This window comes from Canis aureus, chromosome 4 (assembly GCF_053574225.1).
Source record: "Canis aureus isolate CA01 chromosome 4, VMU_Caureus_v.1.0, whole genome shotgun sequence".
Lineage (NCBI taxonomy): Eukaryota > Metazoa > Chordata > Mammalia > Carnivora > Canidae > Canis > Canis aureus.
Window position 1 is genome coordinate 29565021 of NC_135614.1, and position 15609 is coordinate 29580629.

The window sequence follows — 15609 nt, forward strand, 5'->3', positions numbered from 1 at the left end:
TTTTAAAAAAATGAAAGGAGTAACAAGGGAGGGCCAGATCTAGACTTCATAATGGGCAACTACAGAAAGTACTGTTCTAGGCACATACAGACAAAATTCTGGGATGGACACCCTGTGAGAACAGGAGAAGGAATAAAAATATCTGGAAGAGACACAGAGGCCATTCAGGAGGACAGGAGGAACAAGAGAATGAAATCTTCTAGACGGCAACGGGGAGGAAAGTGGCCAGAGGGGCTGGTCTGCCAAACCAAACACTGGGGTAGGGCAGGGAAGGCAAAGAAACATCTGGTGTGGTCATCCGGAGGTCAACAACGCTCTGCCAATTAAGTAAGGCCATTGATTGGCTCTGGTTTCTCCATCAGAATTGATGAGCTTGGATTAGACCAGATAAGGCCAAGAGGTTCATCGCAGAGGAACTGCCCTGTCTCGTGACAACTGCCCAGAGTACCGTGTTAAAAGAGCTTGAGGCCACACCTGCGCTTGTCGGGAAAGGAGCCCATGATGGATTAGCTGCGTCTGCTGAGGGCATGATGGGAAGGCACTGGGTGATTCCTAAGGGCCAGTCCGACAAGAAACACTATTTCAGGGGTGCCTGGCTGGCTCATTTGGTGGAGTATGCGATTCTTGATCTCAGGGTCAGAAGTTCAAGCCCTGTGCTGGATATAAAGATTACTTAAAAATAAAATCTTAAAAAATAAAAAAAGGGTTGGGGGGGTGCCTCAGTTGCTCAGTCGGTTTAGTGTCTGACTCTTGATTTGGACTTGGGTCGTGAGATCAAGCCCTACCTAGGGCCCCCACACTTCGGGGGGGGTGTCCGTTTGAGATTCTCTCTCTCCCTCTCCTGCTCTTGCATGCTCTCTTGCTCTAAAATAAATAAATCTTAAAAAAAAAAAAAAAAACACTATTTCATGGTGCTCACTTCTTACCAAGCTTACTGTAAATTTTTTCAAAAGATTTTATTTATTTATTTGACAGATATTTTTTCAGTTTACTTATTTGCCCCACAAGCTTACTTGTGGGGCAGATTGGAATTTAACTCTAAAATCCAATCTGGGGGATCCCCGGGTGGCTCAGCGGTTTAGCGCCTGCCTTCAGCTCAGGGCATCATCCTAGAGACCCGGGATCGAGTCCCATGTTGGGCTCCCTGCAGGGAGCCTGCTTCTTCCTCTGCCTATGTCTCTGCCTCTCTCTTGCTGTGTCTCTCATGAATAAATAAATGAAATCTTTTAAGATCCAATCTGTTTCTTCAACATTCTTTAAAGGACCAGGACCGAAAGGGCCCTCAGAGGTAAATAAAAGAACAGTGATCTCCCACGTATTCTTTTCTTTTGAGGCTCTGAGAAACAGAGAATGTAAAGAAGGGTTTGGCCCTTCAGGGGGTTCTGGGAGGCCCAGACCAGAGCAGATGGTTTTCCTATCCAAGGAGAGCCCTAGGAGGGGCACCTGGATGGCTCAGTCAGTTAAACCCTTCAGCTCAGGTCATGATCTCAGGGTCCTGGGATCAAGTCCCATGCTGGGCTCACTGCTCAGCAGGGAAACCTGCTTCTCCCTCTGCCCTTCTCCCCTCTCGTGCGCGCTCTCTCTCTCTCTCTCACTCGCTCTAATAAACAAATAAAATCTTAAAAAAAAAAAAAAAAAAAAAGAAGAAGAAGAAGAGCCCTAGAACACTTTATGCACCCTTCCTCTAGAATAAGGGGACACCAGACAGGAAGGTTCACCCCTTACTTACCCAGCACCCTGTGTGGATTTTGAAAAGGTGGCCTCCAGAAGTGGGTGGAAAGAACCCATTCCTGAAACCACAGGGACCTTTTACACTGTATTACAAGAAGAACAGCTGCACGTACTCGTCTACAGAAATGCACTCAGGTATGACATGCTCACAGCCAGGGCAGGGGTGGGGAGTTTCTAAACAACACCCAGGGCCACAGACACACTGCACCAGCACACTCAGGCAGTGAGTGTTCCTCTTGGCAGCCACCCCACTCCCACCAAATAAAGAAACATCTTTCTTCCTAAAAACCCCTGTAACAAAGGCTTCCTTCCATCATGTTCTAGTTTCACACCTACTATTTCAGCCAATCTAGTGCTCCCATTTACCTTCAACTTGAGTGCAGAGCCAATCTCACATTCTAACATTCAGGTCATTCTTTCCTCAAATGCAGCAAGAAGAGCTTCCCCCACCCCCCTGAGGCAAAATCTGGCCACACAGGGTCTTCAAAGTGCCCCAAGTCGACCTCAGGAAACGGGGGAGGAAATCAGAGAAAGTATTTCAAATGCACAAAGGGATGTGGGTTATCTTTTGCACACAGGCAGCCCTCGGGAGAGAAAGTAAGATCTTGAGTAACGAGAAAATATTTCAAGGGAGGAAAAGCCAAAATCCACATCCACAACCACAGAGCACAGCAAATGAAACCAGAGCATAGCAGCCCCTAAAGATCCCAGCCTTCTCCTGGCCCCTGGTCCACTGGCCATCTGCTAGCAGCCCTGACAGCGAACACGTCCAGCCCCCTTCCCGTGGACAGGGCACCCCCAGGTCTGCACCACCGTGCCTGCTGTCGCCAACCCTGGCACAAGCCACACACGGTTCAAGTGTGAATAAGTGCTCAATCCACATTTTCCAGTTACCTTCAGCTGCCTCAGAGCTCACGAGGACCCCTGGACTGCCCGGCCCTGACGTGGTACAGATGTCCAGAGGAGGTCTGGTCGAACCAGGTCACAGTGAGAGCTGGAGACGGTGCCAAGGCCAGCTTCAGGGCCCCTCATCACCACAGAACCGTGCATAATAGAAATAACCGCTGTGGAAAGGCTGAACTGTGTCCCTTCCAAAATTCAGAGCTTAAGCCCTAACTCGCACTACCTGAGCATGTGACTGTGTTAGAGGGTAAAAGAGGTGATTAATGTGAGGTCCGTAGGGTGGGCCCTAAAACTTCTAAGTGGAGGAAATCGACACAGGTGTGAGCACACACCCACGAGGACACAGAGGAGACACTCACCTACGGCCATGGAGGGTGGCCCAAGAAATCGCCCTGCCCACACCTTGATCTGAGTCTTCTAGCCTCCAGGGCTGCGAGACAATAAACAGCTGTGGTGTGAGCCGACCAGTCCGGGGTACTTTGTTATGGCACCAATACAGTTGCTACTGTGCCAGACTCTGGGCTACCTTTTCCAGTACAGACACCTAGCACAGCGCCAGCCATGAGAGACCATCAAATTACTGTAATCTTTACTTAAATCTCACAGCACTCCAGCAAAGAGGTATTGCAATTAGCCCCGAGTGACAGACAAGGACCCTGAAGCTCAGAAAAATTAAGGAACAAGCCCTCGATCATTCAGCTGCACCCACCTCCAAGCCCTGCACCCTTTAACTATGGCCGAGCTGCCTCTAAACCAAAACCCCTCTGCCCTTCCTCACCCACTCAGCAGTCACAGTATGATCCCCGGAACGGCCTCGCCCACCTACATGACCACTGTCTGAGGCCACTGAGCCTTTCTCCCCAGCCTTTCTGCTCCCAGCAGATACTCAGGTTTAAGGGAACTCCGGCTTTCTACCTTGTTACAGTTCTGGGATCTTCCCTCCCCCCTCCACCCCCGCTTTTTTTTTTTAACGAGCATTGCTTTGATAATCAGAAAAAAAAAATTATTCTTAAGGAAAAAACATTAGTACAGTTAAGGAATTCTACAGAATCTTCAGGCTGTGTGCAAATAAATAAGTAATAAAAAGGAATATATTTGGAAAGACTATTATGAATAAAAAGGGGGTTATAAAACAACAAAAGCAAAAACAAGCAGCCCTTGCCAGCATCCTATCAGCTGAGATAAGATAAAGGACTCACAGGGCAGAAGGGAGAAGACCCCGCAACCAAGTCCCAGCCAGGTCACCTCTAGAAAATATCTATTTTTAAAAGCACGTTCCATTTCATCACATTTCAGAAAAACAAAGAAAGAGACCTTGAGGGGCAGACAGGCAGGCTCCTAAACCACTCGCAGCACGTGTGCTCCCAGCTCAGGCGATGGTCACCCATGGCCAGCCAGTGATTTTCATTGGAAAAATTCAGATCTCAAGTGACAGACGGGGCTCAGCCAGGGAGCCCCCATCAGCATGCAGCCCAGCGAAGCGCCAACGTTCATATTTCCTACAGCCTGCTGGGCCCCCAACGTCTTAGTTAAAATGGAAACTGTCAGACAGGATTTTGTGCAAATATGCACTTTCCTTGGGGGCAAACATTCTAAGTCTACAACTTGTTCTTTCATTTTCCCAGCTTTCTGTCCACGGCGACAACATCAAAGATGGGAGAGGCGGGTGGGGAGGGCAGTTGGGAGCACCAGGAGGACGGAGCAAACGCAAAGTGCAGGAAGAGCCGGCTGAGTTACTAGAAGATAAAATGTGCTCAGCCCCTCACAGTCCTGGAGAAATGACCTCGCGGGGCCCCTCCTTTTGCAGCTCCTGCGAGCACGGCCCAATTGTGTTAGCACATCTTGCCTCCAGATGACCTGAGAAGGGAAATACTATGAAAGAATATGCAAAAAAAACAAAAAAGTTTCAAGGGGTGGGGGCAAAAAAACCTACAATAACAGGAAAAGCAGAAGTCCCATCTGAATGGAATCAGAGGAGCAAGTTCAAATTACTACTAATGTCCATCAAGAAAAACTGTTGGATGCAGTTTTAGTTAATGATACTGATTCTTCTGGAACATTCTTATTAAAGACTTTATTTATTTATTTATTTGAGAGACAGAGAGAGAGAGAGAGAGAGAGAGAGGGAAAGAGAGCGCACAAGGAGCGGGGCGGAAGCAGAGGGAGCAGATGCTCCACTGAGCAGGGAGCCCAATATAGAGTTCGACCCCAGGACCCTAAGATCATGACCTGAGCCAAAACCAAGAGTCAGACAGTCAACCAACCGAGCCAGCCACCAGGTGCCTCTGGAAACCTTTTGAAGAGCCAGCCACTTTTTCATAGTAAGATCATTCACTGGAGCCTCGTCCAATAGCCTCAAAACACAGCGAGGCGTGTGCCCAAATTCACCTTTCTGCATCGGCGCCTGTGGGGCAAGTGGAGTTCTGAGGATGTCCAGCCCAGCGCCTGCTACTAAATACATCTTCCCCACAAGTTTCATACTTTCAACCCAGTTAGACCACGTCACCTCATGTTTACCAAGTTCCCTTGAGGTGTGTGGTCTTTTGAAATGTGTGGTATGTTTGGGGTTTGCGTTTGGGTGGGGGAGTTTAGAAAGATTCCTTCAAGATAATTGAGAAAGAATTGCCCAAATTGAAACATTCAACTCTCCTAGAGTCTCATTTCTCCTCTGTTGACATCTCAAGGAGACATGGTAAAAACCCTGCCATGAAGAAGGGTCACAACCTACAGGGGACCTCCCAGGCCTATGTCAGGTAGAAGAACCCGTGAAGTTTCTTGATTCAGTCACTAGAAAACCACCAGAGAACACTGTCTTCGACAGCAACCGGAAGAGGAGAGGAGTGGTCCTTGCAACTCTGTGTCCCACCCCCATCATCAAGGAAATGAGGTCCACTGTGGGCTTCCCAGCTCAGACTCGGCTGCCTTGGGCCCCACCCAGCCCCGCAGGCCTGCGTGTGCAGCCACCTCACCCATGCTGACGGCCACTCTTGTCCACCAGCTCACCACAAAGGCCACTTGTTTCCCATGAGTGCCCAGAACAGTGGCTCAACCAGTTGGCCCAGTCGGGGACCACGGTCCTGGTAGATGGGTGGTGACAAGGGCTCACTGTGGCCTCAAGAGACAATTAGCAGGACAGTGTCAAGTTACCAAGCACCTGCCAGGCTGGGAGACTGTAGGATTCAGTGTCCAAACCCAGGAAGGGTCAGGCAGGGTCAGCTGCAGGCTATTTCACCTCCATCTCTGTCCCTCTACAATAAGCATTAGGTCCTCTGACACTGGGAGCAAAAGAAGAAAGGTGCTCACAAGGAGGAGTTGTCACATGAACAATCTTGGGGTGCAAGGTAGAAGAGTAGAGTCTTCCAAGAGGATGCTCGGAAATGTGTAGGGACACAGTCCAGTAGACATATGATGGAGAGGGGCACCACCAGCCCCCAGCGGGTGGAGACCAAAGATAATGAGCATCTGAAAAGTGCAGGAAGATCTGAAAGCCAACGGCGCCTGCTGAGACACGCAAAGCCAATCCCATCTCTCCCAGCTGTTAGCCACACCTGAACCACCACACTCAGCATAAAACCAAAGCAAACGGAGGACAGAGGAAAGAACGGAAAGTTGCAAAAAAAGGAATAAATAAAAGCTCTGGAGGAACAGACTACCGTCTTTACGTGCCCAAAGGGTGATGAGGAGGAAAAGGAGAAACTCAGAGGCAGACTGGGGCCAAAAACCAGGAGATAACAAGCGGCAGGATCTACCAATGAGAAAGGCAAGCTGCTTCTCAACATGGGGTGCCCCCACCCTTGCTGCCCCTGAGCCACAGCAAGATGCCACCCACCAGGACTGCACAACATCTTCAGCTGCTGGGAACTCCTGACAACGAGAGCCACACAGGTGCCCACATCCACCACCCAGGCATCGCTCAGAGCTCAAAAGCTTTCACTGGCCCCCAGATTCACCTCGAGTCTCTAGGGTCCCAGCTCCACCACCTACCACCACGGGCAAGGTACCTAACACCTGTCTGCACCTCTACTTCCTCACCTGCAAAGGCCCGGGAGGATTAAGAGAATAACAAATGTAAAGTGTCTCAGCATCAGAGCCATTCGCGCATGTTGGGATATCGGTGGCGAGCACCAATCCCCAGAGCACTTCCCAGAGCCCAGCTGTGCCATCTCTAAGCTCCCAGCAACCGCTGGCTGCAGAATAAAGCCTGCCTGCAGGCTGGCATTGGAGAGTCTTGGACCCAACTGCTGCCCACCCCCACCCAGCCCGCCAGCCAGGCTGCGGGCCCACGTGCTCATCACTCCCTGCCCGTGGGCACACTTCTGCCTCCACCATCACCACCACCTCCACCAGAGCCCCAGCCATCCCTCCAGGTCCAGCTTTAAAGGCGCCCTCTCCAAGGAGCCTTCCCCATCCCTCCATCTGGAAATCTCCTGTCCTACCATGACCTGCTTGTACTTGCTTATGGTTCTAACCACCGTCTGCCAGCCAGGCTCTGCCCATGAAGCTGAGGACCAGGGCCGGTGTCAGGGTGCACAGCCCGTGCAGCCTCACGAACCCACACCCAGCTTCATGCTCCACTGTCCTCGCCTTGGTTCTTAGTGATTTATGAGCAGGGGCCCTGCATATTCAACTTGCACCAGGCCAGAAATTAAGTATCCAGTCCTGCCGATGACAGCCCAAGGAAGAAGATTTAGCTAACCTCTCTCATCCCCACAGCACCCAGTACTACTTGTGACACCGGAGGGAGTCAGGGAGGAAAGGAGGGGAGAGTCCGGGTATCTCCACTCTGTGAAGATAGTGAAGGTACATCCTTGCCACCCCGGGCGGCCCACTCACACACGGCAAGCTAACTTTCCTACCTTTCTCCTTCCCTCCCGCCCTCCTGCCCCCTAGTGCTCACACAGCAGAGAAAAGAACAACTCCCCTCAGCTCATTCTCTATACTCATGTTCCCCTCTGGTCCCCACTACACATCACTCCACAGGACACCATGAAAAAGGCCCTTGGACCCAAATGAAGATGTAGCATCTCGGTGCTTCGTCTTAATCAGACACTGGTTTGCTGAAAAGCTCACTCTCTGAGGAGCTTCAGGAGGCAGGAACACAGACTCAAGAGGCATCTGGCTCCACCACTTGCTGACTGTATAACCTTGGCCAAGCTTCCGAGGATGAGGCCCAGAAAGAGGAAGCCCTAGGGAGACAGGGTCCCTGGAACCTCCCGGTCCTTCAAACCTGGTCCCAGCCCTGCCCCCTGCTGCGGCCTGGTTCAGGGACTCAAGGTCACAGTGAGCACCTCTCACAGCCCACGAGCCCCAGATAAGGCCTTAGGAACCAGGGATGGGACACCCCAGCCAATGGAATCACATCCGGTCCTGGCTCAGATCCACAATAGCACATCTGACACGTGCCCTCAATCCCTCTCTACCCGGTGACCCATAAGCAGCCTGCTGGCACCAACACACAGCCATAAGCCAAACCAACTTGTGTGAAAAACATTTCCTGGCCATACAAAACAAATGTATTTGGCCCATCAGGGAATGAGTAATTGTTTGTGAAAAGAGATATAGAACCCAAGAGACTCCTCTCTATCTGACTTGGGAGCACCTTAAACATAAAATTCTGGTTGACGCTAGGTGGGTCTTCACCTCCAGGATGACACTCCTTTCATGAAGAGTCACAGAATGTAAAAGACAGAAGGGACGCCAAATATCAAGTAGTCCAATGCACCCATTTGACAGATGGGGAAACTGAGGCTCCAGCAGAGTCAGGATTGCCTATGTCTGCACTCCCAGAGCCCCACCCTGCTCTGCAGGGACACTGCACCTGCCCACTGTATCAGCGCGGACTCTTTACGAGCTGCCGCCCACACAAGACCGAGTTCTCTGTGACCAGGGTGTTACCTTTCTCGTGTCTGCTGCTCCGGCATCTCCCACAGGACCAGGCAAGCATCTGTGCTCAATAAACAATCCGTGGACAAATAAACGACCCACAGATGTATTCCAGAGCCACAGAGCGGGGCAAACAAAGCTGAATCTGGAGCCCTGGCTTCATGCTCTCTATTCCGACTGAATGCAGCACTGGGCAACTGGGTGAAGGAACACGAACCATCGAGTGACAAGAGCAGTGTGCTGAGTGCGGCAGGGTTAGGGCACCGGTCTGGAGGCCACACCTGCTTCCAGCCCTGCCTCTGACCCGGGTGTGCGGGTCACGTGACCACACAAACAGCCCACTCTGAACGGAGGATGAACAAATCTCACCTTGCCTGCCTGCCTGCCTCCAGTACCAGAGCAAGGCGAGAGAAGGAAAGTGCACGCACACCGAGGACAAGGCACCTCCCCGTGGGGCTGAGATCCCCAACGATGCTGCATCTCCCTGACGCCCCAGCTCCTTACGCCTCCCATAACCCTGGTAAGCAGCAGGAGCAGAAGCATCAGCCCACTGCACAGCTGGGAAAATAAGGCAGCAAGAGGCTGGGCCTGCGGCGCCCCTGGAAGCCCGGGTGCTGGCTCCTGCTCTAAGGACTGCCCCAGCGGCGGGGAAGGCTTCCAGGAGTACCTGCCCCCAGGCAAGCAACATCTGCCAATCCCACATCTCACAGGGCAGCGATTCCTGGCTGTGAAGTGCCAAGTCCATGGCCAGTCCCTGGATGTACCAGCTGTGGATGGTCCAGGCCCTGGGGCAGAAGGACAGAAGTCTGAGGAAGCTCAGATGGCCAAGTAAAAAATAACCAAAGAAGAGCCACACCCTGTGGCCTAGAAATCACCACAGACACCATTACCTGGTTTACCAATTCTCCCAGGAGAAAACATTATTTCTAGCAGATGGGGGGGGACAGCTTTAGATCCCACCTACCCCCTAGGCCTGAGCTGGGGAGCCCCCCCCTAGTCTCCTCTCCTAACATGGCCATCTTGGGTCCAGTCTACCAATCAGAATACCAATAGAGTGATTTCTCTAATTCTCAGGCAACTACAGCAAGCAGGCAAAATCTGTTTTAAGACTATTTATTAGAGAGAGAGAGAGAGAGCACACACAAATGGGGGGGGAGCAGGGGGAGAAGCAGACTTCCCACTGAGCAGGGAGCCCTACATGGGGCTCAATCCCAGGACCCTGGGATCATGACCTGAGCCAAAGGCAGACACTTAACCAACTAAGCCAGCCAGGTACCCCAAAATCCCTGTTTCTAAACCCCAGACCACTGTGGGGTAGAAGATGGTGCAGCACTGCCATGCCCATCCGTCTGCACCACTGAATGGTGGTTAGAGTTTCCATCACAAACTGAGAATCTGGATAGTAGCCTGCATGTGTAGAAGGACACGCTGTGGGACGCCTCGGCGGCTCAGGGGTTAAGCGTCTGCCTTTGGCTCAGGGCGTGATCCTGGTCCCGAGATCGAGTCCTGCATCGGGCCTGCTTCTCCCTCTGCCTGTGTCTCAGCCTCTCTCTCTCTCATGAATAAATAAAATCTTAAAAAAAAAAAATGAAGGACACGACGTGTGCACATACAAACTGATCAGATGTCCGCACACCAAGGACAGTGTCCCAGAGGGGTGGGTGGTCGGGTGGTCAGTGTCCCAGAGGGGTCACCAGGGTGACTCTGAAGCCCACCCCCTGCCGGGAATCGCAGCTCAAACACGTCCTGTGTGACTCAGGGCACCTTCTATAACCTCTCTGTGCCTCACTTTCCTCTCCCATGAAACAGGGATAATAAAAGTACCTACCTCCCAGGGTTTCTGCGAGGATGAAACGAGATAACATTTGGCACGATGCTTGGCATACAATCAAAGCTCCATTTTCCCCCAGCACAATGTTAATAGGGTTGCCTCTGGGATTCTGTGTGCCTTTCCTTTTTCTTCTTCATTAATTGAATTTTCTACATGAATGTGCATGCTTTATTGTCAGCAAAGAATAAAGCTTCTTTTTTTTTTTTTTTTTTCTGAGATAGGGTAGAAAGAACAAGTCATAATCCCAAGTAACCCTTTCTTCGAAACACAGTCCTAAAGTGGCCTTCTCCTTGCCGGTCTGTTTTCAGGGGGTCTTCTTGTTTTCTGCTCCCTGACTCTCGCTATACCTCTTCTCTATCCGTGTGCATCCAGTAAGACTCAAGCCGGGCCTTGTCCCAGAAGCTCCTCCCATGGGCACATACTGCAACCTTCCTGCTCTAGGGCATCACCGTTCCCTACTCTTGCCCTCCGCTCTCTGGCATTTGGCCCCCACACTCCCACGCCCCCACTCTCCAGAGCAAGCTGGTCTTACACCCGCCTCTGACAGTTTCCAGGGGGATGCACTTGCCAGAGCACTCCACCCCGCCATGGACGGTCTCAAGGGCAGGCCCACCTCCTTCCATTGCAATTTCAAAGCACTCACTCAACTTCTGCTCTGGAAACCTCATGACAACCCTCTGGATTGTGGATGAAGGGTTCAGGAGGGAAAGGAATGAGACAGGCCCACAGCTGGACTTAAAACCAGTCCAACCGATTCCAATCGAGGACTCATTCTCGGTTCTAAGGGAGACCTACAGCAGGACCCTCGGGCCAACAGAGAGGCCTGGCTCCATAAGGGCAGAACCACACTGGCCACCGTGGCACCTCTCCTTGCTCTTTCCCTTTCACCTCCTGGACTGGGCTTTGCAAAGTCCGGGGGAGGGGAGGCAGATGACCTTCCCCGTCCCTCCCCGCAGCTGCAGCAATCAGCCCTTCTGAGGGTGTCCAGAGCTAAGGAGGCCAGTGACCCCACACTAAAAGGGGAGGGGGGGAGGAGGAGGTTCTGAGCTTTATAGAAGACACCACTAGTTTTTCTCTGTTTTACGTCAAATGACCTATAACACTCCAGGCAATGGTATATTTGAGCCCTGGGTACTTAAAAGAATTTAGCGGGACAGTTTAAAATGTCCAGACTTGGAGGTGTCAAATTTCATAAACCTAAGAAATTCAGAACCCATATGCAGACCTCAAACTGGGACACTGGAAAGGTCTCTCCAATGTTCAGACCACAGATCCCATTTAAAAAAAAAAAGAAAAGAAGAAGAAGAAGGCAGATCTCCCAGGCCCCTCCCAAGTTTCCAGAACTCTAAGACTGCCTAGGGGATACGGATGAGTAATGTATATACGTACGCATCTGTGTTACAACACGGCGCCCTAACAAAGATATGTCAATCACTGATAATCAAGTTTATAATCCAGGTTTTTAAGAATAACATTAGCATAACAACCAAATACAACGTGTTTATTAGAGGCTCAGTTTTTAAAAAACAATAAAGGCATGTTTAGGACAAATCGGGGAGACTTGAAAAGGACTGCATAGTAGAACATACTGGATCAGCGTGGAATTCCTCGGGTGCGATAGCGGTGGCGTGTCATGTAGGAGCACGTCCTGGGCCACACGTGACACACGCTTCAGTGTTCAGGGGTGAGGTGTCCTCATGTCCACCATTTTTTTTTCCAAGCAAATGAGTAAAAACAACTGTATATGACTATACAGACAGTAACCAGGTAAAAAAGCCACTGTGGCAGGCTGTTATCCACTGATGAATCTAGGTGACATCTGTACAGATGTTTACTGTACTACTCTTCCAACTTTTCTGTGTACTAGAAAATTTACAAAACAAAATATTGGGGAGGGCGGAAATACTGTTAGAAATTTGTTTAAAATAAAAATATGAAAAAAAATAAAATGATTCAGGATACCACTCCTAGATCATATTTTTTAAATTATTGCCACTTTATTCGTGATTTAAAAATAGGTGAGTGGGGCGCCTGGGTGGCTCAGCAGTTGAGCGTCTGCCTTTGGCTGAGGTTGTGATCCCGGGGTCCTGGGATTAAGTCCCACATTGGGCTCCTCATGGGGAGCCTGCTTCTCCCTCTGCCTGTGTCTCTGCCTCTCTCTGTATCTCATGAATAAATAAAATCTTTAAAACAAAATAAATAAATAAAAATAGGTGAATAATGATGCATGTTTTACCTACACAAGAGGGAAAATACTCTGAAAACATTTTTTTCCTCTAATGAAACAAATGTTTAGGCAAATAATAAAGAAAAAATTCTATTGTACAGTTTATTAGTGGGTATAATGACTTGAAGGAAGGAAGGAAGGAAGGAAGGAAGGAAGGAAGGAAGGAAGGAAGGAAGGAAGGAAATAAATGGGAAGGGAAGGGAAGGGCAGGGAAGGGAAGGGAAGGGAAGGGAAGGGATCCCAAAATAAGGGCCTGTCCAATGATGGGCAACATGGGAAGAAGCTTGGAAATATTTTACCAAACTATTCTGGCCCCCCTGCCTGTGGGTCCCCTGAAGGCTCGGGAACGCGGGGCAGGCACTTCATCTCCACTGCCCACAGGCAGTACGGCCGTCTGGGGTTGCCCAGAGAGCCTCAGGAGCCCTGTGACCACCAACTCAGGGCCCCCGAGACCACTCACAGCCATGCCAGCTCGGAAGGAGCAACTACCCCCCAGACTCACAGCTCCTGAGGAACCGAACAGCCTCCTGCATCAGCTACACCGCAGCGCAGCTGGGCTGAGCTGGGCCCGCACCCCTCCACCCGCCCCCTCCCACCAGCCTGGACTCCGTTTCCTCGCCTCTACTCTGCCCCAGCACACTTCACCTGCAGCTCCAGGGGACTTTGCCTTCCTCAGACAGGAAGGGAGGAAAAGGAAAACGAATCCTGTGGAATTGCTCATTGGGGACTTTACAACCTGTCCCCAGAGGAGACAGGGGGCGGAGAGGCCATCTGAGGAGGGCAGCCCGGCCGCAGGAGGGACAGGAGCGGAGGGCAGCGAGCGGAGAGGCCGAGGCGCCCAGCAGCAGTGCTGGGAGCACCTGCCCGGGGCCCGCCACGGCCTGCTGGTTAAAGGCAGCAAAGGGCCGCTCCTCCTGCCAACGGAGTTATCTTTTAATCCAACCCCCGGATGACACCACCTGGCACGGGCGCAGGAGCAGCTCCCGAGGGCGCACGAGTCACGAGGCCGGGCCCCGGGTCTCTCCTTTCGGGCTGGGGCTTGCCTGGGCGCCCGCGGGCGGACGCAGGGCCCCTGCCCGCCCCCCCTCCAGGCCCCGCCGTGGTCAAGCCTGCGCTCGCCTGCGCTCGCCAGCGGCCGCGGGGAAGGGCCACGGGGAAGGGCCGCCAGGCGCCCCCTGCCAAGGCCGGGCCTCAGGCCTCGGGCTAGGGCGAGGCGGCGGCCTGGGGGCTTCTGTCGCCCGGACGCGGCCCCAGGACAGCTGCCATCGGGGGTGGCGGGCGGCAGCCACCCTGTGGGCCGCTCTCAGGGCCTGCGGGCACTCGGCACATGGTGGTGACCCCGGACTCACGGGCTCACTCGTGTCCCCGCGCGAGGGCCGAGGGGCCGGGCCGCCCGGGAAGGACGCGGGGAAGGAGGGGCGGGGAGGCGAGCGCCTCAACGGGACTCGCCTTCCTTCCCGCAGCCGCGCACCCAGGCTGCCGTCCGGCCTCGCCAGGCTCGGGGCCCGCGGCCTCCAGAGGCAACCGGCCCGCCGCTGACGGCCTCCGTGCGCCCGGCGCTCTTCCTCGGGGGCAGCCCACGCGGCGCGGCGGGCCCGAGAGCCAAAACCCCAAGTCTAACAGCCCCTCTCGGCAGGCGTGCCCCCTGAGCGCCAACCGCAGGGGTGAGACCCTGACTCGCCAGCTTGGGACTCTGGGCAAGTAACCCCCCTCCCCGTGCCTCCGTCCCCTCTCCCATAAACGGGGACAGTAACAGCCCCGCATCTCCTGGTCGTGATGAGCCCCGAGACGTCAACATAAGCTCCCTTGCACACACCAAAAGTGGTCAGTAAGTGTGCACTAAGGCTGCCGTCACGCCAACCATCGCCATCATGGCCTGTTCCACAGGCTCCAGCCCAACCTTTGGACACGCATCCCCCTTTCTCCTGACCAGACCCGAGCTCCACAAGTATTCAGTTCTGTAGCCTCCCTTAGGGTTAACCAGCTCCCTGGGAGCACATCTCAACATCTACCCTCTCCTGGCAAAACCACTGCCCAGCGCTCAGGCAGGCCATCCCAGCAGCCCACTGGAGCTGACGGACGCGACATGCAACAGGGGACCATGTGGGCAGGATCCCTCTCACCCCTCCTGGCGTCAGCCTGTGTCTCTAGCCTCACCACCCCAGACCCCAAGTATCCTTCACCAGACTAACAAAGCTATCTTTAAAACACACACAACTGGGACGCCTGGGTGGCTCAGTCGGTTAAACATCTGCCTTCAGCTCAGCTCATGAACCCAGGATCCTGGGATGGAGCCTAGCTCAGCCGGAAGCCTTCCTCTCCCTCTGCCCTTCCCCTGCTCCTTCTCTCTCCCTCAAATAAATAAAATCTTTTTCTTAAATAAATAAATAAAAACACACAAACACTCAAGTAAATAGATATAATCTTATTAATCCCAGGCTCCACAACTCTCCATGGCTCCCATGGCCTATGAGATCAAGTCAGGAAGTCTCACCCTAGTACTGGAAGGAGGGAAACAAATACTTATGGAGCACGTGATACTGTGCCAAGCTCTGGGCTACATACTACACATTTTCTGTGTGTTACACCATTTAATAACTTCCTCTAAGGTTGGTCTGGTTACTTCATCTTGCAGGGGAGGAAGCCAAGGCTCCGAAATATTGAGCCTCGTGGCCTAAGCCACACAACGGAGAAGCGTCAGAAGCAGACTTGGGAGGCCAGGGCCACGGCCTGAGCCCTGCCCTCTCCAGCCCCTCCCTGACCGTCCAGTCACCACGGTGCCCACAACGACGCACCACGCCAGGCTCTTGGCTCACTGCTCTTTCCTCCCTTGCCTGGAAGGCACCTACCCAACACCTGACCATTTCTACTCAGCCCTCAAAGCCCAGCTCTCCAGTTACACCCTCCATGTGATGGCCCTCGGCCCAACTCTCCCTTCTGTCAGAAAACATCAATCCCTTGCTTGGCTGTGCTTCCTGATGCCGTCTCTAACCACATTAGAGCACAACTTACCAGTCCCCCAGCCAGCGGCACC

At 52.6% G+C, this 15609-nt stretch overlaps 1 protein-coding gene across 6 annotated transcripts in view; it reads right to left on the reverse strand.

The window, feature by feature from the left end:
- Positions 1-15609, reverse strand: part of DLG5 (discs large MAGUK scaffold protein 5) — a 119334-nt gene that overhangs the window by 83892 nt on the left and 19833 nt on the right. Inside the window, exon 1 of one of the 6 annotated variants that reach the window (XM_077895161.1) lies at positions 8530-8664. The exons of the other annotated variants lie outside the window; for them this stretch is intronic. Within the exon in view, the coding sequence (XP_077751287.1) occupies positions 8530-8578 (49 nt within the window). The 5' untranslated portion in view covers positions 8579-8664. Of the gene's footprint in view, positions 1-8529; positions 8665-15609 lie in introns of those variants that run through there. 6 annotated transcript variants of the gene reach the window in all.